We start from the raw sequence: 27,480 nt of genomic DNA on the forward strand, positions 1-27,480 counted from the left end.
AGTTGCTCACCCCTCTATAGAGGGGACCACTCTCCTTCCCACCCCAAGACAACATAACTAAACAGAAATGGGGTGAGGCAGAGAAAACTAGCACACAGCAGCAGGCAATCCGTACATGCTTGTTAAATATGTATAATGGGGAAGGACACCGGCCTGAGAACAAGGACACCAGGTGTTAGGCATATCTCTGACCCTAAGGAGCCAGAACTTGAAAGAGTCACTTTCTCTCTGGTCCTCGGTTTCCTCATCCATGAAGTCAGGAGGTTGGACAAAAAAAGCACAGTGGCAACTGGAGCACCTGGAGCACTGTATTTGAAAGGACTGTGAGGTGGGAAAGACTCAATCAGCAATGTCTGTTGCAGGCATAGGAAAGTACAGACACCCCCACCGTGCATTTGTACAGTCTAGGGATCATCTCTAAGTTCTTTCCATTCCAATGCTCCATGAGTTGAGGACAACATTGCAGGAGGCATGTGGAACTAGGGCTGCAGCTAGGGACACCTTAAGACAATGATGGCTTGTGAAGGCTTGCCTCTTGGCTGTTTCTCAAGTTCCTTCCCCATGGACTGACTCCAGAACACTAAGCCAAATGAAGCACCCCTCTAATGGAATGTCAGAATCCAATAGTGTGTTCGTTGTCATTTCCAACATGGTGTGTTCCATTGGGCTCTCCAAGCCAAAGCATGATACATATTCCCATCAGTGCTACCCTCCCAATGCACAAATATAGTAAGCTGTAACATCCCCAGATACAGGAACATCCCTACAGTGGGAGTTCCACACAGTGTAATATGTTAGAATCAGATGGTGGACTCAAAAAAGACCACCCTCCTTTATAAATAAGAAGGTGTGTTCCAACAGTATGGCGTGGTGCAGTGGGACTGCCTCTAGCCCACCAGAAGGAGCTGCCCTCGCTGAGGAGAGAGCAGCGTGGCCTCTGGCCGGGGGCACCCATGAACATCACAGGGGTGCTCAGCAGGACTGTGGTAAGGGACAGAGGCAAAGGCTGTTTGCTGTAGTGGCCCTGACAGAGGTTCCTGGCTCAGTGGCCACTTGGCTGCTGGCCACGTCCTACAAGTGGGTCTCCTTCTCCCCAATGATTAGTCCTTCCTTTGTTGGGGAAGGCCCACAGTCCTGGCTGGTACCACGGTCCAGACACAGGTGTTGCTTGGGCTGCGGGAGGCTGGGGTCAGGGGTGGTGAGCTGTTGCAGGCGCTGTGGAGAGAAGAAGGAACGAGTGGGTGCTACCGGTGAGAAAGGCAAAGCTGTTTCATCCTGGTTGTATCCCCAGGGCCTGGTACAGAGCCAGGCACACTGGGAGCAGCCAGCACGATATGAGTAAATACATGAATAAATATTTTGAGAAGAGAGAAGAGACGATCAATCCCATGGCGATTAAGAGCATGAATGGGCTGGGTTCTAGTCCCAGCTATGTTACTACCTATGCAACTTTTTAGGCAACCCATTTAACCCCTCTGTGCCTTATCTGTAAAACGAAGATAATAATAGTACACAGCTCATAGTATAGTGCCTGGCACAGGGTCAGTTGGTCAATAAGTGCCTATTATTTTTTATGAGAAGCAGTACTACTATTATTACTGTTATTGGTGCCATCTTCTTCCCCTCCTTCTTGCCTTGAATGCAGATGTGATGACTGGAATGATGACAACCTTCTTGTGATCATGAAGTGGTAAGCATAATGATAAAAAGACGTGCTCAGGATGGAGGTGCAGAAATAGAGGAAGAGTTTGGCCCTAACAACTTCTTTTCAGCAGCTGAACCAAACACCAGCAGCACCCATCTCTGGTCTCTTGATGTAAAAAGAAAATAAGCCTATTGCTTGTTGCAGGTCGGGTTTTCCGTTACTTGTAGGCCAGATAGATTTCTGCAAGTGTAATGTCTTTGTGGAGCATGCGCTATCCCCTTTTGGGAAGGCATGTCTTAAACTCTAAACAGGGAGCTTTTGCCCATGTCTCCCCAGGCAGAATTAAGAAAAGAAACCAGGAATGAACCATGATAGCTGGTTATTAATTTCCTGGGAGCAAGGAATCTGTGCCCTATAAATCTCTGTCTGGGCACCTTGAAGTTCTTATTGTGACTCAGTTTCCTCCATAAGCATTTGACAGTGTACCCATGGTCAACCTGCCCACATGATCGGCTGGAGGTCAGATTCTGAAGGTCTAGGACTCTAGGTCTTTTGAGTGTTTCTGGAAATGAAGCCATTGGACTGGTCTTCAAAGGCCCTTCTCTTTGAGATTTCATCAGACCAAAAAGCTGTCCCACACTCAGAGCTGGGCCCCGCCCATCGTGCCCTGCCTGCAACCTCACTCAGCAACCCCCTTTAATATATCACTTCCCCTGACCCCTACCTTCTTGAAGGAACCCTGGGTCTTCAGAAGGGTGATGATGATGAACAGAGGGACGCAGACCATGGAGGACAGAGCCAAGAACCAGCCGATGGAGTAGCCCCAAGGAGGGTACACATAGATGTTGTTGTATTTGAGAGGTGTGTACTTGCTCAAGGAGAAGAGGAAGGTGGCCTGGAAAGAGGGAGAGGTGGATGCAGATTAGACAGAGAGCCCTTGAAACCCTCTCTTTAGCTGCTTAAATATCCAGTGACAGAGGACAAGTAAAATACACTGAAGTGGGGGCGCCTGGGTGTCTCAGGTAGTTAAGCATCCAACTCTTGATTTTAGTTCAGGTCACGATCTCAGTCATAAGATCAAGCATTGGGCTCAGCGTGGAGTGAGGAGCCTGCTTGGTTCCTCTCTCTTTCACTCTCTCTCTCTCTCTCTCTCTCTCTCAAATAAATCAACTTAAAAGAATACACAGATAGATAAATAAGTACACTGAGGTGCTTCAATGAGGTAGAATAGTAAAAGCCATTACAAGCTGTGGGCCAAGGCATCACTCCATGGAGGGCTGAGACAGGAGGTGTGGTGGTGGGGGGGGGGGGGAGGGAGGAGGAACCCTGAGCAGGCAGACAGAAAGAGACCATAACTGGGAAGTCTGGCGGCTGGATGGAGGCGCTATGAGAAAGGAAGGGAGCAGAAACTGGAGGGTAATGATGGTAAAGCAGAGAGATGAAATGGTCCCAGGAAGGAAGGGCAGGAGAACCAACCCAGAAGTGGAAATGGACCAGCCTCCCAAGGTAACTGGACAAGCAGGAAAAGAGCCCCAGAACCCGGGCATCCTGTTCCTTGTCCCCGAGTCTTCTGGATGTAGGAGGAGATATAGGGGTAGCTGGGTGGGCACATACCAGGCAAAGTCCAGGGGTCAGAAAGAGCCAGGAGATCTTCACCAAGGGCCATGGCCGGTAGCCAATCATGTCTTCAACGTTGTCATAGAACCGATCTGCCCCTGCCCAGGTGGGAGGGGAGTGTGAGAACAGGAGGAAGGGAAGAACTCACAGTATCTGGGAAGGACTCACCTGGCTTTGCACTCTTCCCCCTACCCTATGAGGGGAAACCGGATCCAGGCACATGAATGAAATGGGTCCCTGGCACCCCAACCACAAGGCAGGGAGCGAGGAGGAAGAAGGGGCTGCCACCAAAAAGCCAGGTGCCCTTGAGAGAGTCACCTAACCTCCCAGTTAAATCCTTTGGCCCCTTGTCTAGGAATGAAGACCCTACTAACCACAGAGGTGGGTGAGAGCTTAAAATGGGCACAATGACTGTGCAAACGCTCACTTATATATGCCTCAGACATGACTTCAGTTTCAAGTCAAAACAGCAAAGTTCCCACTGTTCCAAGCATAGCGTGCTGAACTCACATAGGGCCAGAAAGCCTCTGGGAATGGAACAACAGTCTAGATTCGACACTCTGGAGGAGCCACTCTGTGTTCTTAGAAAATCTTGCTAAGAGGCTTGCTTTGTGTTTGTGGAAACACTGACTGGATTTGTTTACTGTCCTTCTGTTTCCACGTTTGCTCCATATCCAGATCCAGATCCAGCCAGTCTCCCAAGAAGAAAAGGGCCGCTGATTGGGAAAGACAGTTGGAGGGCCCCCTAGCCCTTCCTCAGAAAAAAAAAAAAAAAAAAAAGGAACTTTCCGCTGATCACTGATGGGCATGAAATGCCACCATTAGGGAGTCATTCCTTTGGCTTCTAAATTTTTCCCGCAGTTAAAAACCAGATGTTACTAGGAAGGGGTAACATACTAAGGTTTCTCAGCTACTTATACCTTTCTGTGACTGAGTTTATCAGATCTTCTTTGAGAACAAGTTCTGAGGAGCAGTAGGGGAAAATCAGAAAGACATCAGATGCTTGAGGTGAGAAGACAGGTGACCTGTCCCAGGAAAGGAAAGGACACCAAAAAAGAAGGCCCGGGGTAGCAAAATAAAAACCTTCTCGTGGCTTTCCTACCTATGACCACTACACGGCACCCACCTACCCTCTCTGCCCTGAGCTTTGTTACACTAGCAATGTGTTCCCCCCCAACCTGGTGCAGTGGAGTCAGATGGTTTGGGTATGATGATGCCTCCCCCACTTACTCTCTGTGTGAGCTCAGGCAAGAAACCTACCTCTCTGAGCCTCACCTCCCCTGCACAGGCTGTTGTGTGGGTTGAGAGAGAATGTATGATACAATCATCACGTTGCTTGGCATTCAGCAGTGCACGGACTCCATGCATAAAGATTTCTCCTCTATTGTCATCAGGCACAACAATGGCATGGATGTCACAGCACTCAGCACTGGCCAGTTGCCCCAGCACTGAGGGGGGTCAGGGAGGTTGAGGGCAGTCAATGGAAGGCAGAACTCACTTTAGTTTAAGAAAGAAATGCATAACAGCCACAACAAAAAAAGCTACCTCAAAAACGTGGGAACGAGTTTTCTGTTCCTGGAAGTATTCAAGCAAGGTCTGGGTGGTAACCTAGAAAGGGAGTGTGGAAATGTGTGGAGGCTCAGACTACGTGGCCCTGAAGATCTCTTCTGACTAGGACTCCCACTGATGAAGTGCCTCCAGCAGTTTCCGCATCAAGAAAACGGCACACTGTTGTTTCTGATTCCTCTCACTAGCGCAGGAAATCAGTTTTGTCCTTACCGCAGCTCTGTCTGCCACAATGAGAAATGCCTGGATTCCCAGAGGCGGACAAAGTTCCCAGAGAAAAGAACCAGGGCAGCAACACCAAGACCTATAGAAACCAGAGGGCTGGCACACCCGGCCTCTCACAACCTTAGGGGTAGGCTCTCCCCGCCTCCCCCCTCCACTTACCATACACCCAGCTGATGCAGATCACTTCAAACACTGCCAAGAAGAGCAGGCATATACCACTGGAAGCGTAATAATCAAACAGCTGGAAGATATACATCCCGCCCTGCAGAGAGGCAGGGAGAGCTGGGCCTTGGCCAATGGGGGAGGGAACCCTCTCCTCAGGGACAGGGCGCACACCCATCTGGGCACACATCCTGCTCGGCCCATGGGAAATTGTTCCTTGCATCTGAAGGCGGTTTGGCCAGGCAAGGCAGGCCCTGCATTTAACATCGGGACAACAACCTGACAGCTACAGGGACACTGGGAACTGTCTGCCCGGGATCGTATCTCCTAGAAGTTGGCCCCACCTCACTCTGAGAGTGCTCCGCTCCCCTCTCCAGGCCCGAAGGACAGCCAGGGCCGGACACTTACCGTGTTCTTAGGAAAAGGTCCCTCTCTTTCCTGTGGGGTTGGGTGGGTGGCAGAAGGTAAGCCTGAAGCTGCACCCACCTTCTTTAATATGAGGAGGGGAATCTGGCTAAGAAGGGCATTCCTGACAATGTCATTAGACCAGCTGGATCCAACCATGCCTGAAACCAAATATCCCTAGACTTTGCAGTTTCCTGGCCCCCCCAAGGCTCCCTTTTCTGCTTAAGCTAGCTTGCATTTGGTATCTATCACCCGACACGGAAAGATAGCTAACTAACACAGGTAGGTTCTGCCTCGTGGTCCCCACAACCTTGCTGTGAGGAAGGTGGGCTCTGAGAAGGGTCACCAGTGCACCCCATGGCTCCCTCAGCCTGGAGCCCCGCCTGCAGGCCACCCGCCTCTGCTCACCTCCGTGACCAGGAAGAGCCCTAGCAGGTAGCACACGATGGCAATGGTGAGAATGAGAAGTTCTCGCCTCCCGCTCTTCCGGAGCTGACCGGGGAACATGTCCACAGAGGCTGTCACCAGGCACTCCACACAGACAAACTGCAGGCAGGAGGGAAGCCGGGGTGAGAGGCACCGCCTGCCCTTGTGCCTTGCCTGGCGTGGCCTTGCCCTGGCCACCTCGCACCCCACTCACCCGTGCTGATGCACAGGAGTGCAGGAAGGGGCACAGGGGCAGAAACAGGGTGGCCAGCCCTGCCCTCGGCCGTATCTCTACGACCGAGGGTCCCAGCAGTGAGGGTTGGAGGGGGAGATATGTTCCGTCCCCAATATGGGGGCGGGGCTGTGGGGGGGAGAAAGCAGGTGGCCCCCCTCACAGAAGAAGGTCTTGAGGCCAAGGGTCACCCAACCAACTGCAAGGACAAACCCTGGAAAGTGGAGTGGGGCTTGGAATGTAGGTCAGGGGAAAAGGAGTTGGGGGGGGGGGGGGAGGGAAAGCCCAGAACCTCAGAAGCTGGCAAGAGGGTCACCAGGGCAGGGAGGTTCGGGGTGGGGTGACGAACCTGGCTGTCCAGCCCTAAGAAGATGAGCATAATGAAGAAAAGGCAGGACCACAGCTGGGATAAGGGCATCATAGTCACCGCCTTGGGGAACGCGATGAAGGCTAGACCAGGACCTGCAGGCACACAGCACAGTCAGGAGAGCTCCTGGCTCTCACTGCCCTGGCGAAGAGCCTTCTCCCAAGGCACTGTGTGGTTCAAGGGGAGTGTTTCAAGAGATCAGGGTAGTTTCACCCCTTACTCTGCTCTCTGGTTCTGGGGAGTTGGCTGTGCATTGGTTCATCCATTTATCCATCCCTGCACACAACCGTGGGGCTACCCGCCCTCAGTGCCCTCCTCCACCTCCCTCCCTCCCATGAGAAGGCCCAAGCTCTGCCCCCAGATGCTGAAAGGTTCTCATAAGCCAGCTGCTGGGACTCCTGCCTGGGACCCTGTAGGAGGGATCTGTGTTCCCTGACCCCCCTTCCCCTCAGGGCCCAGACAGCAAAGTGGTACCTACCAGACTCAGCCACTTCGGAGATGGGCATCCCCTGCTCCTGGGCCATGAAGCCCAGGATGGAGAAGACCACGAACCCGGCCGCGAAGCTGGTGGCGCTGTTGAGGAAGCAGAGGGCGATGCAGTCCCTGCGGGGCGGGGCCAATGCAGAGGAACCAGGAAGGAAAATGAGGAAGAAATCCATCAAGGGAGGGGAGATCCAAAGACAGCAAGCGGGGAGAGGAGAGGGAACAGGAAGGCAAAATATGCGAGAGGAGAGAAATGGAAGAGAGAATGGGCGAAAGACCACGGTCATGTGGTGGAAGGTGAGAGAAGAACGTGAGGAAGAAAGAAGAGGAGGGAAGGAAGACACTGAGTCTGCAAGATGAAGCTGATTCCCCAACCTCACTGCAGGCAGGTCTGGCGCCCTGGGGTCCCGCAGCGTCCCGGCCTCCCAGCCCTACCTGTAGCAGTTGTTGTGGTACTTGTTGTAGCTGCCCAGGGCTGTCAGGCACCCCTGGCAGATGGCGAAGGAGAAGAAGATCTGGGTGCCCGCGTCCATCCACACCTACGTGAGACCCCAAGAAAGTGGCAGAGGGAGTGGGAGGGTGCCCGCCCGTCACCCCTCAGCCCCAGCGGGCCCCCCTGGGTGTGCCCTCAGAGTCGCTTATTCCCCACTCTCTGCTCACAATCTCTTCACTGGCAGGCCAGGTTTAAATTTGCCTCTTTTGGGGGAGAGGCACCTGGGTGGCTCAGTCGGTTGAGCTTCCAACTTCAGCTCAGGTCATAATCTCATGGTTCCTGAGTTCGAGGCCCACATCTGGCTCTGTGCTGATAGCTTAGAGCCTGCTTTAGATTCTGTGTCTCCTTCTCTCTCTGCCCCTCCCCAACTCTCTGTCTCTCTCTCAAAAATAAATAAACATTAAAAAAAATTTTTTTTAAGTAAATTTGCCTCTGGGGGCACTTCGTAGGCACCAAGTACTTGAATTTCTCAGGTGGAGTGGCGGTGCCCAGAGAAGGCAAAGCCTACCTGCAGGGCAGAACTGAGAGCACCTGCTCATTACACAAGTGCCACAGGCCACTTCATTAAAATATAAAGAAAAACACCACCAGGACTCCACAGGGAGGGGGTGCAAAGAATGCGCTCAGACAAGTCCTAGAGGAGGAAATACAAATGGCCAGCAAATCTGTGGGAAAATGTCCAGCCTCACAGCAGTAAAAAATAAAAAAAAAATTAAGACAACAAAATGATACTATTTTGATCTATCAAATTACCAAAGGTTAAATTATTATCGAATCTCTCATGGGCCCTGCAGAAAAAAGGGTACCCTCCAATACTGGGGGGAAAAGTCCACATTTCTCTAAAGCCAGTACATTTCAAGAACCTTAAAGTCACATGCTCTTTGACTTAGTGATTCCAGGGCTGACTGCCGTCAGGAAATAATCAGAGAGGTGGCAAGAGATTTAAATATGGGGTGTCCAATGCAGCTGTATATACGATCGTAAAAAACTACATGACCTTAAATGTCCAAGAATCAGAGATTGAGAAAGTGAGGACCCCCACCCCAGGGGTGAGCGTTCAGAGGACACGGGGCCTTGTCTGCTTTGCCCACTGCCCCACTCCATGGTCAGAGCGCCACCTGGCACTGAAAGAGTCCTCAGTACATTTTGGGTGAATGAGTGACCGAATGGATGATGGATGGAGGACATATTATGCAAGGATTTAAAATGACTTCTACAAATGAATGTGATAGCATGAAAAATGCTTACAATGGAATTTAAATGAAAAAAGATGCATCTCTCTGTATATAAATATCTCAAATACATTAAAACAAAGATACACAACACCAACTAGAAAAAGAGTTGGAAGGAAATATACTAAAATGCTCATAGAGATGATACCTGAGTGGTGGGATTACAAGACACCTTTATCTAATTTTTCTCCAGTGGGGATATATTGCCTTTAATCTTTTTTTTTTAATGTTTATTTATTTTTGACAGAGAGAGAGACAGAGCATGAGTGGGGGAGGGGCAGAGAGAGAGGGAGACACAGAATCCCAAGCAGGCTCCAGGCTCCGAGCTGTCAGCACAGAGCCTGCTGCGGGGCTCAAACTCACAGACCGCGAGATCATGACCTGAGCTGAAGTCAGACGCTCAACCGACTGAGCCACCCAGGCGCCCCTTTTTAATTTTTTTGCAGGAGGGAATATATTGCCTTTAAACCAAGAGAAAAGCAACTACAGATTTTCAAAAGTACAGCTCTGGTTTGGGGTGAGAGGCATCTGGGAAAGAGTCCCCAGCACAACCCCTACCTGGGGGTCCTTGAGGCGAAGCAAATCTGGCTTCAGGTAATAGATGACACCCTCATAGGCTCCCGGAAGGGTGATGCCTCGGATCAGTAGGATGATCAGCATCAGGTAGGGAAATGTGGCTGTGAAATAAACAACCTGGAGGGGAAGCGGGGCCAGGTCACTGTTGTTGGGGACACAGCTGCCAGGAGGTACCAGGGAGTCTGCGGTAGTCCTCCTGTCACCCCTCCTCAGGCAGCATGAGTCACACCTAGCTCAGGGTCCGACACCTTCTTAGAGATGCTGAGAGTGTGTGAGCACCTGTCTTCCTTTACACATTCCAGTGGGTCTTAGGTGCCCTGGCAGGCAGACTGTGAGATATACATCAGCAGGGCAAAGAGGGAACAAAGACAGGGAGGGGTACAAGCTTCCAGCCATAACATTTCGAAGACTATTTTAGAATTCAGGGGCACCTGGGTGGCTCAGTCGGTTGAGCATCTGACTTCAGCTCAGGTCACGATCTCCCAGTTCGTGAGTTCGCGCCCCACATCGGGCATCCTCTGTCCATCACCCACCCCTGTCCCTCCCCCACTCACTCTTTCTGTTTGTCTCAAAAATAAATAAATGTAGAAAAAAAATAGAATCCAGAATCTGTTCTCCCTTAATCCCTCACCCTAGCTGGTCTCCCTATGCCCCTGGTGAGTGTGGGACGTGGTGAGGGAGGGGGAGCAGATCACCGCAATGACCTGTGGCAAAACTTAGACTGCACTTTTCCAGGCTTAGGGTTGGGCAAGCAGCAGTGGCCTGAGCTCTGGGACATGGAGACACTCAGATGGGTCTACTCGGCCCCTGACCAAGTTTAGCTCCTTAACCCACGGGGATGGCAATATCTGTGTTATTATCACTATTTCTAGTTTTATTATAATTACAACAATCCGCGGAAAGGCAAGGCTGCCCCCCAAGAACAGGCTAATCAGAGAAGTCAGCATCCCGTCTATTCCTGGCTTTAAAAAGCATGAGGCATCCACCTCAGATTCCCTGGGTTGAAAATAAGTGTTCAAGTCTGAACTCTCTCAACACATACAATAAGCCACTCTTGTCCATTCTTGGCTTAAACCCCCGTGATTATTGGAAACTCACCACCTCAAAGATAGTTCTGTGTGCTAGTTCTTACCAAACATTGTCTTGTTGTGTTGTTAGGTGCAAACAGCAAGTCGTAAAAGTGTATGATCCTAATTGTGTAATATACACACATAATAGATACAGATATACACAAGCATACTTAAAAAGGAAACTAGAAGGCAATACAGCAAAACATTAACAGGGATTAGTAGATCCAAACTGCCACCATGCTGGCTCCAACAGTGATTAGGGGGACTTTTATGCTTCTCATTTTGCTCTGCATGTTTCTTATGTAAACAGGTCTTTTAAAGTAATATTGAAAGAGAAAGTCCTTCCTTGTGCTGAGCTAAACTCTTCCTACCATTTTCCCCTGCTCTCACCATGCCTCTCCCCTAAACTACTCTTTCAGTTCTCCAGAGGGACTCTGTGAGTGTCTACATGGATTCTGGGGGCTGCAGAGAGCTTACCAGGAGCCAGAACACCTCACCTTGCCAGTGGACTTGACCCCTTTCCAGATGCAGAAGTAGCAGATGACCCAGGCGAGCAGGAGGCACAGGGCCAGCTCCCAACGCAGGGCCCCCAGGTCATGGATGCCTGAGGTGATGCCCAAAACACGTCTCCTGAGGATGGAAAAAAATGAATAAACAGGTGAAAGGCTACAGGGGCACAAATCGCCTTTGTCTTCAAGTCTCTTGATTCTTAGAGCTGACCCCACACATCTCAGGTTCCAGGCTTCCCCACCCCATCCCCCTGCACCTCCCCTATGGCCATGCCATGTTCCCACCTGTAGTCTGTATGCCCCTGGCCGTTAGAAGACCAAATCACGTAATCCCATAGGTATCTTTGTCTTTCTAACCATCCAGCTTTCTCTGTTGTACAGAGAGATAGAGATAGAGAGAGGGAGAGAGAGAGAGAGAGAGAGAGAGAGTGAGGGTGGTAAATAATAAATGGATAAGTAGATGGAGAGTAGATATTCAGGTTGATGCACAACTACATGGGTATCAAACAGAGGGGCTGAATGTGTTTTAGTACCTAAAGGGTGTAGGGAGTAGTGGAAATGTGTGTGCGTAAGCGTTGGTGGACATGTGTGAGGTTTGGGTGACATGGGGTCGTAAATGTGTGAGGGTGTAGGTAGACACATGTGAGTGTTGGTAAATAAGTGTGGGTTTTAGGTAAGGGTGAGGGTACAGGTACACCTTGTGTCAGAACGAAGGTGGACACGTGGGCATGGGCAGATGTAAGGGTGTAGTCAGGGGAAGGGTGGAGGTGTGAGTATAGTGTTTGCCAGTTTTTGCAGTACAAATGCTTCCTCCTTGCCCAGTTTCAAGCCACCAACATGACATCACTGAACACAAAGCTGGGGAGCGATGTGCACAACCAGCTCTCCTTAGCTGGGACAGACTATTTGCCGTGCACCTGTGGACACGTGTGGGTTGATGTGAGTGTTCCCTCATGGCTCAGTGATGTGCCAGGTGGGGGTGGGAGGTGGGTAAGTGCTGAAGAGCATGCACAGAAAGGCTTGAACTTGTACTCCAAGTCCCAGACCTCAGACATCCAAATTTCCTGCTTGGGGCCCCTTAGCACATGGCATCCAAGCCCAGCACCTACTCCCAGAATTCCATGACAGGTGAAGTGAAATTCTCAGATGAGGTCACTGTGCGGGCTCCCGAATGGTTCATAAAGTCCACGCAATGCTCTGTTGGGAACAAGGGGTGGGGCGGGGGGCTGTGCATCAGCTGGGGACCAGATGGGGAGAGATGCCCTCACATCTTAGTCCCTCCAACCCTCTGACCTTGCAGCCCAGCAGTCCCCATAATTCCCAGTCCCAAGAGCTTCCCCTGGAGCCCCCATTTCCCAGGAGTTAACCACTCAGGTGGTTCATGAGACCATGTGCCTCCCTCCTCATGTGCTTCACACTGCTCTTGTTCCAGTGAATCTGGCTGTTTCTCTGGCCACCCCACCCACCAACCTCTGACACAGACCTCGGATCCCCTCTGCCCCTATAACTTGCTCACCCTCTCTCCACTCAGCAGATGAATGGACTGAGTCCTTGGGCTTGCTCTTCCCCCCACATGGCTTATGCTGTTCACATTTTGGGTCCTTCTCATCCTTCAGGCCTCAGCTAGCTCTTTCCCTCCCACTGCTGTATAGTTTCTGCAATGTTTCTTTCACCCATTGCAATATGTGATTGTTTTATTAACTTGTCTCTATCACTAGACCACACACTCAAGGAGGGCTGGGGCCATGTTGCCAGTGCTCACCCTTGGATCTCTAGCACCTGGCACAGAGGGAGTGAGGATAACCCCCTGCAGTTATATAAAACATTCACAGTCTTGTTGGATTTTTGGTTCTCCTAGTGGGAACCTAGTCTAGGCTCCCACAAAACTGCACCACAGAGGCCACAGAGCTTGGCTTTGAGGCAAGTTATACCATGTGCTCTGTCATTGTTCGCCATCACCAGCCACCACAGGCCCAGCCCCTAAGGAGAAGCCCCCTCCCGGGGGCTGAAATGATGGATACCTGTGTTCCAGGTATTGGTACAGGTTGTCCAGGGCAGCTCAGAGGTAAAGGAGCTGAACAGGTAGAAGAGAGCCCAGGCGAGGATGATGATGTAGTAGATGTTCAGGTAGGACTCAATGACCACTGACGCCAGACCAATGCCTTCGGGAGTAGGGCAGGCATGGGGAGCAACAAACAGAATCCAAGAGATCAATGTTAGCCCAACAAAGTCACATAGAAGCTGCCAGCTGTGGCTAGAAGGACATTGGGTACTAAACGAACAGAACACCCGTGGTTTGCTTGTTGGCCTCAGAAGCCATTTACAGCATATTTTTCTTTTTAAATTTATTTTTATTTTTTAATGTTTTTTAATTTATTTTTGAGAGAAAGACAGAGCACGAGAAGGGAAGGGGCAGAGAGAGACACAGAATCTGAAGCAGGCTCCAGGCTCTGGGCTGTCAGCACAGCCCCACGCGGGGCTCGAACTCACAAACCATGAGATCATGACCTGAGCCGAAGTCAGATGCTCAACCTCCTGGGACACCCAGATGCCCACAGCATATTTTTCTAAGTAAGAAAAGCAGGTTACAGAATACCATCTCAGGCATTCTTCCACTTTTGCAGTATATATTTAAATGTATACTTTTTTTTTTTTTTTCTAATGAGATAAAGTCTGGAAGGATTGTCATCCAAAAGTTAACGGTGGTTGTCTATCTAGGTGATAGGATTTCGGCTCATGTTTTAAAGTTTGTTTGTTTTTTACCTTTTGTCCATCTGCATTTTCTAGTTTTTCTGTGACAATCATGCATTACTTGTAAAATGAAAAGGGACTGGAAGAACAAAGTAATTGGGAAGCGTTGGTAAGAATCAGCCTCAAGATAAGTGCAAAAACCAAAAGAAACCAGCAAGGAAAAAAGAAAGGAGAAGTGGTCGCTGACTGTCAAGAACTCTGGAGCGTGAGTCAGTCTCCACACGCCACCTCGCTGCAGAGCGCGGGGCCAGAGTGTTGGCAGAGGCGTTCTCACACCCAGGAGCAGCCTGGAGTCTGGCTGTGGCTCCCTATCAGGGGGGGAGGTACCAAAGGGCAGGCACATTCACCCCCACCCAGCCCGTCTGCTCCTGCAAACGTGGGATCTTTGCCACAGTAATTTTAAAAGTAGCACGTTGCCAGGGAGGCTCTTAGTCCCGAGGTGTGAAAGCTGGGCAGAGGACGGATCACAGGCCTGTTTGTCCTGAGTCCTGAGTCCTCGCCCAGGCTCAAGAACGACTTAAGGAAGGCCAGCTCAGCCCCAGGGCAGGTCGGAGAATCAATGCTGACTGTCAACAAAACCACCCCTTGGCCAGGTGAGCCCACCCCGATTGTCTATTCCCGCTGGCCTGGCAAACTCGACTAGAGGCCATCCGTGTTTTCCTGCATCTGTGTCCCTGCAGAGCATCCAGGCATTGGGGGACGGGAGCCCTAAAGTGGCCGTGGCCAGGGCAACTTGGTCCTCGGGAGGGGCAGTGGCTGGGGCTGCTGATGGTGAGGAGGGTCCCCCGGGGGAGCCGGTGGCGGGGATATTCAGAGCGCACACACAGACGCCCACACACCCAAACAAGCGGCCACTGTGTGGCCACTCGCCCGCCGGAACGCACTGTGCTCCCACCGCCCGCCCCGTAAACACCAACCTGACCCTGGAGGAGGCAGGGCGCCAGGCTGGGGAGGGGAGGTGCCCCTTCTCTGAGAGGAGGAAGCTTGTGCCTGTGTGCAAATTGAAGAGGGAGGGTGGGCGAGCACAGGGTGTGCCCAGGCTCCCTGGGAGGTGAACTGTGGGCTGGGCGCAGTTAGGCAGGTGGCGGGCAGGCAGTAAGCAGCCTGGACCCTCCCACCAACATAGGTGCACACACCTTGAGTGAGCCTTTCCCTGAGACCCCAGGCCTTGGAGTCTCTTCAGCTTGGAAAAGACAGAAGGAGCAGCAATCGCTCCCCACAACCCCCATCCAATGCTTAGTCTGCTCCCCCTCTCTGTGGTGACTCCCTTGGAGAGTTAGTACATGCGTGCCAGAGAGGCCGGCCCCTGTTTTGGACACCCAGGGGCTCGCTTGGACCTTGGGATAGAGCCCAACTGGCTGGGACAGTAGGCTGCTCTGGGGTCTGGAGCAGAGCACTGAGAAACTCTGTGCTCCGGCTGAGGCCACAGCACTCCTGGAGCAGCCAGAACTCATGAGAAGAAATGCATGTGGGCCAAGCTTCCCCCTGCCCCAGCCACTCACTGCTGCTGCTACAGGGGCCCCATGGACGCCCCAAGAGGGATCAGTACCAGTCCAGCCTTGTACCCCAACCAAACCCCCAGTCAGTGGTCAGGGATCCGGCCTGCTCAGGAACCAGTGTTTCTCTACCATGCCCACCCCTGTCCAGCCTACCAAGCTGGGCAGCAACCCCAGATAGCCTAGTCCCTGGGCTCCCTTAGGGACTGACATGAGGGAAAGAGTCCTCTCCTCATTTCAAATATGCAAGAAACCTCTCGGAGACCAGGATTGGGTTTCCCACTGGCCCCCAGGGGACTGGTCCAATCAATTAAAGATGGGGTCAGGGAAGGACACTCCAAACTGCTCACAATAGTGCCAGCAACTCCACAGAGGGAACAGGAACTGTCCCTAACATAATCCCGAACACAAGAAATAGCATGAATTTTCAGCTCAGGGAGGCCTGGGTTCAAATCCTTAGCGAATGACCTCATTTTCTCATATACAAATAACTAAGAGAGTTATTACTGGAGGATTCAATGAGGAAATGCATGTAAAGTGCTTACATGAGCCCTAACACATAGCAGGGCTGAGCAGATGTTAGACGACATCATCATCATCATCATGACTATTGTTATGTACTCTGGGACCACGCCATGTACCCAGGAATAGCTTTCCAGGAAGCCAAGGAAGATGAAGCTCAGGATTCCTCACTTGCAAGGACCCCTTCCAAGGCTCCTCATCTGAAGTTTCACTTGCAATTTTGTGCTGTCTTTCTTGAGGAATGCCTTCTTCCCCAGCATCTATAAGCTTTGGGCCCCACAAAGTCTGGCGACACTTCCTGGGTCATCCACAGCACTTAGCACGGGATGAGAGGAGATGACTAGGAAGCGATGGCCCCGAAGGAAGGGGAATGGGGTGACGGAGGGATAGAGGCCCTTGGGGGCCCTGGTAGGAGGGAAAAAGGGAACACTCACCCTGGAGAAGGGGGCAGATCTTCCTCCAGGCTGTCACGCTCCCTTGGCTGGTGTACTGGCCCAATGCCACCTCCAAGAAGAACACTGGGATGCCACAGGTAAAGAAGAAGATGAAGTAGGGGATGAAGAAGGCTCCTGTGGAAGAAGGAGGCAGGAGCTGAGCCCTCAGTCCTTGGAGACCTATGCCCCAGTGCTCGTCACCCTCCTCACCCTCCCAGGGGCCCAAGTCGGCTTCCTCCCATCTGCCGGCAGGGACAGGCAGAAATTTTCCAGTCTGAGCCCCACTCAGGATAGGAAAGACCTTTGAAGAAAAATGAGTAAAAATTTAGGTGGAAATCCTAACAGACGCACTATTTATTTTCTCAGTGTGCTTCACAAACTCAGTCAGTTTATTATTTTTGGAACAAAAACATGTGTTCTGTATAATTTGATATGCTTATTAAATTATCAAGTTTGTTACATGTTAGAGAAAAACAAACAAAAACACCTTGGAAAAATTATTTTCCCTCTAATAATTTTCAGAGGTTTTTTTTTCCCCTCCACCAGGCTCTGGTCTGAACTGGGGTCTTAGCAGACAAGGCCTTTCCTCTGCTCAGGCAGATTCCGGGCACTGGGGTTTCAGTAGCCATGTGATAAAGCACTGACCTACAGGCCCCCACAGGAGGCCAGGCCTAAAAAGCATCTGATAAATTATGGAATTTGAAGACAACCCTAAGCCATCAGTGCCCACTTCAGTCACTAAGATAGTGACCTCACCTCAGAAGTGTATCCATGGGTAAATGGAATATTGTTTACTGTACAATAACACTTAGCACCTATTTGCTGCTTACTGTATATAAGGCATTCTTTTTTTTAAATTTTTTAATGTTTATTTATTTTTGAGAGAGAGAGAAAAAGAGACAGAATGTGAGCAGAGGAGCGGCAGAGAGGAAGGGAGACACAGAATCCAAAGCAGCCTCCAGGCTCTGAGCTGTCAGCGTGAACTCACAATCCATGAGATCATGACCTGAGCCATCGTTGGATGCCCAACCAACTGAGGCACCCAGGTGTCTTTGTAAGGCATTCTTGTAAATGCCTCACCAGCATCAAAATCCTTGACAAAGCCACCTCCTGTGGGGTAGGTACTATTGTTATCCCCATTTTACAGATGGGAAAACTAAGACACAGATGAGGAAACTGAGACACAAACCCAGCTGGTCTGATCCTGAGTCTGTGCTCTTTTTTTTTTTTTTAAGAGAAAGAGAGAGAGAAAGAGCTCAAGTGTGAGCAGTGGAGAGGGGAAGAGGGTGGGGGAGCTCAAGTATGAGCAGGGGAGAGGAGCAGAGACAGAGAGAGAGAGAGAGAGAGAGAGAGAGAGAGAGAGAATTTCAAGCAGGCTCCACAATCAGCATGGAGCCCAATGAGAAGCTCAATCCCACAACCCTGGGATCATGGCCTGAGCTGAAATCGAGAGTCAGACACTCAACCGACTGAGCCACCCAGGCACCCCGAGCCTGTGCTTTTAACCACTGCATCATAAGACCTCTCAAGTAATTCACTTTACTTTGTAGACAAAATAGAAAGTGCAAAGGGAAAAAACATTGTACACCTTTTCAGTTTTTTGTACACACACACACACACACACAAACACATACATACTCCTTTTTTACAAAAGTGAGAACCTACTATAATTACTTGATAACCATTGAAAAACACATCAAGAACCTATTATATCAATAAATACATATGTCATAATTTTAATGGCTATATAGTATTCTGCCTTATGCATCTACCCTAGTTTTTTCCATCAGTACTCCCACTGGCATTTTTGGTTGTTTTATTGGAAACTCTGCTGTGACCCGTTGTCCACAGCCTTGTGCACTTGCCTAATTTGCTCCTCAGTATAAGTTTCCAGTAGACAAATTTGTAGGTCAGAGGGTATGCATATTTTTTTTTGGCTTTTTTTGTGGTAAAATATATATAACATGAATTTTACTTTTTAACCATTTTTAAGTGTACAGTTTCGTGGCATTAAGTACATTCACATTATTATCCAACCATCACCACCATCGATTTCCAGAACCTTCTTACCCAACCCAATCTGAAATTCTGTAGCCGTTAAATAGGAACTCCTTGTTCTCTGCCTCTCCCCAGCCCCTGGTAACCACGATTCTACTTTTTCTCTGTGAATTGCTATTCTAGACACCTCATAAAGAGGGATCATACAGTGCTTATGCCCTCAAGGTTTATCCATGCCATTTTAAGGCTGAACAGTATTCCCTCTTGTGTATATACCACATGTTTGTCTATTTGTCCATTGAGGGACATTTGGGTGGATTTCCACCTTTGGGGTTTGAACATTTTTTTAAGGTCTTTGACGTGCATTTCCAAATCGCCTTCCCAGACTCTCATACCAATCTGCACTGCCAGTAGCGATATGTGAGAGTGAGACAGAAGGATTTGTGAGTCTTCTGGGCCCTACAGAACCATAACAGCCAGTAACTCTGCGAGTCCTGATGTCCTTTTTAACCCCAGGTTTGCCGGTACATCCTGAGTACTGCTAGAACATTCCTCAACCCAGTGCCAGTACCATCACTGACTCCAGTTTATGTGGCTTAGGTGGCTGAGGGGCAGCGTTCAGAAGTGTTTGGGCTGGGGGCTCTCCCAGAGGGCACTTTCCCAAAGTCTGGTCTGTGGCGGCCTGTGACCCATGGACCCCTTCTGCTGCCTTGTGTGGAGGCCCTTCTCTCTACTGAAGGAGACAGTCTCAGCTCTACCCTAGGCATGTAGACTTCAGCCCCACGGAAACTGGGGAGAGCTCAGGAGGCCTGGAGATGGGCCGCTGTCAGCCTGAGTCCACTCCAGAAGGGCAGTGAGGGCCTGGGCCATGGGCAGCAGTGTGAGGAGGTTGGTCCTGGATCGCCTGGATGGTTCCTCCATCCTTGGCTTTCTCCCTGGGTTTCCAATGCACTATCACTGCAAACACACTCCCCTCTAATGAACTTCTGAGAATCCTCACCTGGGGAGATTGCCCTGGGCCACATTTCTCTTGGCATCTGCCCAGACTCTGGGCACCAGAGGCCTGATGATGCCCCACAGGGATCTGTGAAGACAGGGTAACTTGAGACGTGTTTATAATCTCCCTCCCTCTGCTCTAAGGTAGGCCTTATTACCTCTGCCAAGCACATACTCCTGAACCACTGAGTTTCCATTGTCATCTGGAAACTCAGAATTCATAAACTTCTCTCTCCGAGTGAACCATTTTTTGAAGATGACCTAGTTTAGTGACTTCCTGCTTTCTTGTGACCAAAGACATTATTATACCAATAACATTGTTTTTTATCCCTTTGGAAAGATTTTTCTCTACAAAACTATTTATTAACTAATAATAATTATTTATTAAGCAATAATAATTGATTCATTTATCAGTAAAAACTATACTTAGGGGCGCCTGGGTGGCGCAGTCGGTTAAGCATCCGACTTCAGCCAGGTCACGATCTCGCGGTCCGTGAGTTCGAGCCCCGCGTCAGGCTCTGGGCTGATGGCTCGGAGCCTGGAGCCTGTTTCCGATTCTGTGTCTCCCTCTCTCTCTGCCCCTCCCCCGTTCATGCTCTGTCTCTCTCTGTCCCAAAAATAAATAAAAAACGTTGAAAAAAATTAAAAAAAAAAACAAAACAAAAAAACTATACTTAACTGCTGACTGAGAATTATGGTCAGTTTGAGATAAACCCTATTATTGCAATGAGTTAGTACAATTGTAAAAGCCTAAAGCAACGAGTTGACATTTGAGTTGGTCCGTGAAGTCATATCCCCCACACAGATCCATTATCAAGTTGTCTGCAATGAGGAAACATGTGTTACTACTTTCCTAAACCCCCACACACCAGTGACCTCAGATTGGGACCCTTGATCTGGCTCAGCGTCTCTTGTTAAAGGTGAGGGAAACACGCCGGGGCCGGCAGGGGGGTGGGCAGTGTGCCTCCTCCAGGTACTTAGGTTGGGGCAGAGCTCAAGTGAGGACACAAGGGACAGAAATGAACACAGACCCTGGCCAGGAAATGCAGTCTGGTTCTGCCTCTTCGCAGATGACCCAGGCTCAGCCCAGCGTCACTGCACACTGGCACAGGTGCTTGTCTCCCCAGGCTGCCCCACAGTACAGAGGCCACAGCCACAGTGCAGCCACCAGGTGGGACGAGGCAGTGTGGGCCCTGGAACCCGAAAACCTGTCTCCTTTTCAGACGGCAGGGAGAGGATGCGGGAGCCTGCGAAGCAGGCTACCAGCTACCAGCCAGTTCTACGGTCTTGGGCAAATCGCTAAACATTCTGAGCCTCCACGTGCTCTATGAGATGAGCGCTCAGCCTAAGTCCTCTTTAGCTGGAGCATTAACGCCCTGTGTGTCCGTGAAACTGGCCTAGGACGGTTCAGTTCGTGAGTTCAAGCCCCACATCCGGTTCTCTGCTGTCACCGCAGAGCTAGCTTTAGATGCTCTGGCCCACTCTCTCCCTGTCCCGCCCCTGCTCATGCTCTCTCTCTCTTTCTCTGGCTCGCTCCCTCTCTCTTTTTCTCTCTCAAAAATAAACATTAAAAAAAAGAAAAGAAACAAGTTCTTCTTGCTTCCCCTGATCTCTGGCCAGGATTCATCCCCCACTCCCAGGCCTGGCTCCATAACCCTGACCTGCCAGGAAACCCCAACGCTATTTCTTTGGAGCCATTAGTTCAAGCAGCTTGTAATAATAACTGTAAGTTTTGAAACACAGAACAAGTTACATAGTAGATACTCAGTAAATACTTGTCAAATTAAATACGAATCGTGTTTAGAAGGATTTTCTAAACAACGATTATCTTTAAATAGGAATGTTTCTTCTTTTTACCTTTCTGGAATGTTTCTAATTTCACAATATACATATGCGATTTGCACAAGAAGAATAAAGATATTTTCAAAAGGGAAAGATGAATCTGTCCAGTCACAGGGGCGCCTGGGTGGCTCAGTCGGCTAAGTGTCCAACTCTTGATTTCGGCTCAGGTCATGATCTCACAGTTCATGCGTTTGAGCCCTGAATCAGGCTCTGTGCTGGTAGCACAGTTCCTGCTTGGGATTCTCTGTCTCCCTCTCTCTCTGTCCCTTCCCCCACTCACTCTCTATCTCTCTTTCAAAATAAATAAAAATTAAAAACTTAAAAAAAAAAAGAATCTCTCCAGTCACAAATAAATTCATATAAATGAATTCTTCCATTTGTATGAAAATTCCAAGTAGGTAAATCTATAGCCACAGAAAGTAGATTAGTTGTCACCAAGGGTTGGCAGGGACACGGAATACAGTGACTGCTTATGGCTTCGGGGCTTCTTTCTGGAATGATGAAAATGTTCTAAAATCAATTGTGGTGATGGTTGCACAATTCTGTGAATAGGCTAAAACCATTTAACTGTACACGTAAAAAGATTAAGCTGGCCCCTTCCCACCATGCCCCTACTCATTTTTACTACCAGTGCTGAAAAATAATAAAATTAATGTTCCTTCAATTAAAAAAATCATAAACAAGGTAATATCACCTCTCTGATCAAATTCTTCTACAGTTCCCATCTCACTCAGAGCAGAGGCTACAAGATGTGGGCCCTGTTACCTCTCTGATCCCTTCCCCTACTCTACTCTTGCCCCCATCTGTCTCTGCCCTCCTCTTCAAACATGCCAGATGCACTTTCACCTCAGGACCTTTGCACTCGCTGTTTGCTCTGTTTGGAATGTTCTTCACCTGAGAACTGTCCATACGATTCACTCCTTTACCTCCTTCAAGTCTTTCCTCAAATGTGACCTCCTCAGCTAAAGCTTTGCAGCTCACCTTGCTCCACATTTTCAACCCCACCCCCTCCCCGCCGATGACCCAGCCTTCCCCCACCCCTTCCCTGCTTTGCTTCTCACCATTCCACAACTCGCCATTCAACATACCACGCATTTTACTTGTTTGTCTGTCATCTGCCACCTTGCACTAGGAATATGTTCTGTTTTGTGTCTAGAACACTGCCTGGCCCAGGATAGGTCCACAGTAACACAGGTCGAATGAACGAATCCTATCAGCCACTGACACTGTCCAGAATAATGAAGCATTATTAGTAGTGTATCTTACTAAACACTCAGATTCCTTGGTCCTGCCCATTACCTCGATTAACCTTCACCGGAGCCCTGGGAGGCACCATCCTTATTCCACAGAGGAAGACCCTGAGGCGGAACTAGAACTCAGACCCAAGCCCTCCAAACTGCATTCCAGCCTCCTTCTGGTTTACCACATCGCCAGGCAGGAGGCGCCCAGGTGGGCCCTGCCTGGCAGTCAAGGCACGGCTCTCCCCACCACGCCTACCTCAAAGTGAACTCACCACCTCCATTTTTGTAGCAGAGATAGGGAAACCTCCAGACATTGCCCAGCCCAATGATCTCCCCGGCCACTGACAGCACAAACTCCATCTTGTTGGTCCATTGGCCCCGATCCTTCACCTGGTCCTCGCCTTCCTGGTCCAGCTTCTCTCCCTCCTCAGGGAGCCAGGAGACCACAGGAGGCCCGTCCTCGGGGACTTCCATTTTTCTGTCCATAGCCACGGGGTAGATGGGGGGGCCGCCGAGCCGGGAGTGGGCAGGATGGGGAGACAGGCGCTCCTGGTGGGAGGACAAGGGGTGAGCCGTGCAACCCCAGTGCGTGCCCCGCCACCCCTGCTTTCTCTATCCTCGTCTTTTGTCATCCATATAACATTGCTGTAATATCTCATATGGTTGCAATATTGTTTAATATTGTCGAACTGTTGATTTTCTTCCCGAACTCTCAAGGACTTTTACACCTGAAGTTACACTTTGCTCTCATAACTCAGAGACCAAATATTAGTTTGTCCATTTTGCAGATGGAAAAACCCAGGCCTCGAGAGATGAAGACCACGCAGGAGTGGACTGGGAGGAAAGGGCTCGGGGTCTTTTATTCCGAGTCCCTTTTGAGCTTTACAGCCAGCCACCATGCGCGCTGGGCCCATCTGCCCAGCTCCACAGGGTCCATTGAGTGGCGCCAGGCCAGCCTCCGGCCTCCAGCCCAGGAGGGATCGAAGCCTGCCAGGGGTGATAGGAGGTCAAAGGGCAGGTGTGGCTTAGGTGACTGCATGGTCTTCCCCTAGCGGTTGTGTGCTCACTCCCGTGCCAGGTCATTGATCGGCTCAGGGTAAACATGGGAGCCAGCTAGCCCTGGGTGTCTGATTGGGAGGGAAGGAGAAGGTGGGGCCTCTGAGCAAGGCCAGGTGAGACCCAGAATCGGCACCAGAACCAAGTACCTACGGCCTTCGAGGGAAAACTGGCTCCTTTTCTCTCCGGCATACCTCTGTCCTGAGAACACACAAGGGGTCCTGGTGGTAGATCCCAGGGCGAGACTCACTTGGGTAGTGGTCATCTCCAGGTCAAGGTGGTCCCCTCGTGGGAGACCCAGAAGCGGCTGCCCATGACTGCGGGTCACTGCTCTTCCTCAGTCCCTGCTCCCCTAAAGAGCCCAAAGCTCCCTGAACTGCCAGAAAAATGACGTGGTCGTTCTCAGCTTTACTCTGTGCCTGTCATCATCCGTTTGTCAACCCCCGGGAGATAAATTGCAGCACCGCGGTGTTGTCCTGGAATCCGTGTTTGCCTTCCCCTCCCTCCCCTACACACAGCTGCCCTGAGGCCACCTCCGCCTTGGCTCCCAGTGAGCTGCCAGGAGGAGGTGCCCGGGCTCCAGAGGGAAGCGCCCACCCACTGCCCCTCACCTCCAGGGGTGCTGGGGGAATCAAAGTGACCAGAAGCTACCAAGTGCTCCATGCTTCTCCAAGGCTCTAGACAAACACAAGGGATTCTTTTTACTAAAAGAAGTGTCTGTGTTTATTTGTTGGTCCTTTTAACCCAGGCAACAGCCCAAGCCCAAGTCAGTTAGAAAGGCGTGGCAGGAGCCATTTGAGGTTATGGAAATTTTTGAAGGTGACTTCCAGGGTACAGGTTATCCCAGGAATGGGAAGGCCTGGCAGGGGGAAATTCTGGTATGGGGACTCAGAGGGTTCCACTGCAATCGCAGCCCAGGACAGGAGATGAGGAGAAGCACCCAGTGGAAATCAGAGGTCTTGGGCCTCTGGTGTCAGGGAGGAGGGAAGGGAGGAAGAAGGAAGGGAGGAGGAGGAGAGGGAGGAGGGGAAGAAAGCTCCCAGGTTCAGAGGAAACTGTCAGACCTCAGGTGGGGGGGGGGGGTGCTTTGAGAGCCAGAGTGTCAGGTTGGAAAAACAGTGCAGTCTGGCCCCAGGGGGAAAAGTTGGCGGGTACCCGAATGAGCTGTAGATGTTGTTACATAACTGGGGTTAGGGCACCCTGACCAATGGCCCCCAATTCATTATCAAACAAATGAATGGATGAGTGGAGGAATAAATGAATGAATTCAAAAATGTTAATGGAAAAGCACCAGACATGAAACCCAAGTTCTAGTCCAGACCTAGCCAATAATAATATTAACAAAAGTTAACGTTGTGCCAAAAACATACACTTCTTTGTGTACGTTACTAAATTTCATCTTCATTAAAATCTTTGACGTAGGTATTACTGTTAACTCCATTTTATAAATGAGGAATTGAAGCTCAGAGAGGCTAAGGAACAGGACTTGACACCCACCAGGTGTTCAGGAAAACTATTTTTGAATGATTTGAATAAACTTACCAATACACTAAGTGGTGGAGCTGAGTCTCTAACTTGCTGTGTGACCTTAGGCAAATCACACCTCCTCTCTGGGCTCTAAGTCTCCCTGGAAGAGAGAATGATCCCTGTTCAACAAGGGCATTGGGAGGGTGGGGGGTAAAAATAAGATCCATGAAAGACAAGGAGAGATTTTTGCCTTTGCCTGACCAAGTACCAAGTACCAAGAGCTATAGTGTAGCTCAGCTCAGGGTGAGCCCGAGCACACAGGTCACCAAGGGGGTGGTCAAGGGACAAGCCTTACTTCGCAGACCAAAAGCAGCTGTTCCAGGGCCCAGCTGTCCTGGACAGTTGAAGGAGGGGAGACCTGCTGGGGCAAAGGAGTAAACAGAGGGAAAACCAGAGGCGAGTGCAGGATGAGGAAGCAAATCTGAGAGCCCGGCTCAGGCACAGGGTTTGGGTTGTATCGGGATGGGGGAAGGGAGACAAGAGAACATACATTGATGAGCTGATAATGACATTTTTTTTTTAATGTTTAAAGGTTACTGGGAAGATCATAATTTGTGTGTTAGAATGAAAAACCGGAATGGCAGAATGAAAGCAAGAGCATGCGAGAAGGAAAGCTGGCCTAGAGCCACGGCAAAGCCAAGGGGAAACAGGCTGACAGTGCAGCAAGTGCGATTCAAGTTAGACTCGGGGAAGAAGTGTCCAGGAGGATGTCAGACACAAAAACAAGCCGTACAGAGCTCTCCTTCTGGGGTGACTTTTAAGAAGCCAAGAGGATGGCACGCCCCACCTTTCCGCCTCCCTCACCCCATCCCCACGGTACCCTTCTACCCTCCCCAACCCCGTGTGCTAGGAATAAACAACGGTGTCATCCACAGTTGAGATGCCTTCCAGAGATCCCCCCCTTCCCAAGGGTCCACCTGTCTCGGTCAGCTCTCCAGCCGCTCGCACCACCTTCCCACCCCCGCTAAGCTAGAGCAGGGCACAGGGCACGGATTGGAGCTCACCGCACATCCATGCCCTCCAGAAGCAAAGACACCTACACCCACACTGGGCTCAGTCTGCCCATCGAGGAAATCTTCAAGAGGCCTATCAAGTCCGGAATTAACCGTGTTCAGGAGCTGGGCATGAAGACGGAGGCCTGGCCGGGGGCTAGCGGAGGAGCAGACAGGTGGGGAAATGCCGCCCCCCGTGTGCTTCCGGGATCCCAGTGCAGCCCATCACCCTCCCGGGCCAGCCCCGGCTACAGGGGCGAATGGGATGCCCCAGCCCCTGCTGCAGCCCACACCCACATACCAGTTCCTTTTTCCGTACACACACTGGTGCCGTTCCCGTCACGTCCCTTTGCACACACATACCTGTGTGCATGGCACCAAAACCTGACTCCGTCTAGTCCTTCACACCCTGTGGGCTGCTCACTTCAGCTGGTGGCCGCCTGCACCTCCCAGCGACTCCCTCGTTGCCCTTCCCTGGCACAAGCATGCTCATGCCTCCCCGGCACCCTGAGCTGAGGCTGCTTCCTCCTTCTGGGAGACAGTTGGCTCCCTGCTTGCCCTGCCCCACCTGTGGGGGAGGGCAGAAACCCCTCATCTGCATGGCTAATTGCAGGTCATGGGCCCTCAGGAATGCCCAAGCTTTCTCCTGTCTGCTCTCCCTTCCCACATCACTGGGCACTGTCTGCTTCCCCTCCCTGTCAGTCAGGTGACCACCCCTCTTTCCCTGCTTGTCTGGGGCCAGCCCCCGATCTCTGTACTTTCCCAGGATGGTCCCTGAGCATGGTTTGGGGAAGCTGGGGTGATGCCCATTGTCCTGAGTCCCAAGCATCAGACTTTCCTCCGGTCCCAGGTTTTTGTACCACAGACACACACACTTCTGCAAAGCTTTGCCACCTGGGACTCAGCCCTCCAGCCCCTCTGAGGCACCTCTCAGGCACTGCGAAGGCACATCCAGTCCTCCACTTCCTGCTCACCTCAGTCCTGATCTCCGCTCCCGTGGTCAGCTCAGCTCCATGCCTTGGGTCCCCAGGACAGTCCTGGGGAAGCGGCTTGCAAGAATACCCAGAAAGACGGGACCTGAGAGGGAAACTGTCCACCTCTTCTCCTTCCTTTTTCCTCCCAGCTCAGAATCCCGTCCAAGTTGTTGTCCTGGGACTCCCAGACAGAAAGCAGCTCTGCGGGTGTGTGTGTGTGTGTGTGTGTGTGTGTGTGCGCGCGCGCGCACGCTCACACACACCAGTGTATTGGGAAGTGAAGGGACAGAGAAATACCACAAGCAACAGGAGGGACTGAAGCCAAAAGTTTGTGCACCAGGATTACAACATCTGACTTCAGGAAGCCAAGTCCTCTGTCCCCAGCCCCCCACCCCCATCTCTCTCCTGCTGTGGGCTGCCCCCCCCCAGCCCTCCTAGTGGGTGCTGTCCCAAGACGGTCCCTCCAGACCAGCTCAGAGACTCATACCCGATCTCATCTCCCTCCTTTCTTTCGTCCCTCCCGCCTTCCCCTTTCTCACCGTGCCCCTCCAGCACCAGCAACTTCTGAGGGAAGAAATGAGGATGTACAGGTCAGGGAGCAGCCTTCTCTCACCAGAGGAGTAGGATGGGAGCCACCAACCCC

General features: G+C 50.8%; 1 protein-coding gene across 10 annotated transcripts; it reads right to left on the minus strand.

The window, feature by feature from the left end:
• Nucleotides 1–290: 290 nt before the first annotated feature.
• Nucleotides 291–27,480, minus strand: SLC6A12 (solute carrier family 6 member 12). 10 transcript variants are annotated; one of them, XM_058744078.1, is made up of 17 exons: nucleotides 26,838–27,101; nucleotides 24,887–24,971; nucleotides 23,956–24,021; nucleotides 22,561–22,837; nucleotides 16,212–16,346; nucleotides 13,030–13,170; nucleotides 12,118–12,205; nucleotides 10,997–11,129; nucleotides 9,412–9,546; nucleotides 7,564–7,667; nucleotides 7,124–7,248; nucleotides 6,628–6,740; nucleotides 6,029–6,166; nucleotides 5,213–5,315; nucleotides 3,260–3,360; nucleotides 2,370–2,540; nucleotides 291–1,215 (listed from the first exon to the last, which is right to left on the minus strand). In XM_058744078.1, the coding sequence occupies exons 4-17, from the start codon at nucleotides 22,772–22,774 to the stop codon at nucleotides 1,072–1,074; spliced, it is 1,845 nt and encodes a 614-aa protein (XP_058600061.1). In that variant the 5' UTR covers nucleotides 22,775–22,837; nucleotides 23,956–24,021; nucleotides 24,887–24,971; nucleotides 26,838–27,101; the 3' UTR covers nucleotides 291–1,071. The 10 variants fall into 10 exon arrangements, 7 of the variants coding, with proteins under 7 accessions (XP_058600061.1, XP_058600060.1, XP_058600063.1 ...); XM_058744077.1 differs by lacking the exons at nucleotides 23,956–24,021; nucleotides 26,838–27,101 and adding an exon at nucleotides 27,377–27,480; XM_058744080.1 differs by lacking the exon at nucleotides 23,956–24,021 and having other exon boundaries at nucleotides 7,124–7,218; nucleotides 26,838–27,102.

The sequence above is a fragment of the Neofelis nebulosa genome, chromosome 8, assembly GCF_028018385.1.
Source record: "Neofelis nebulosa isolate mNeoNeb1 chromosome 8, mNeoNeb1.pri, whole genome shotgun sequence".
NCBI classification, from domain to species: Eukaryota; Metazoa; Chordata; class Mammalia; order Carnivora; family Felidae; genus Neofelis; species Neofelis nebulosa.

Excerpts from the sequence above, each read along its gene's own strand:
- SLC6A12 (XM_058744077.1), bottom strand. The coding sequence starts at position 22,774 with ATGGACAGAAAAATGGAAGTCCCCGAGGACGGGCCTCCTGTGGTCTCC. Across the intron at positions 5,316-6,028 it reads GGCTCTTCCTGGTCACGGAG|GGCGGGATGTATATCTTCCA; the intron begins GTGAGCAGAGGC and ends GCCTCTCTGCAG. Across the intron at positions 1,216-2,369 it reads CCCAGGGTTCCTTCAAGAAG|CGCCTGCAACAGCTCACCAC; the intron begins GTAGGGGTCAGG and ends TTCTCTCCACAG.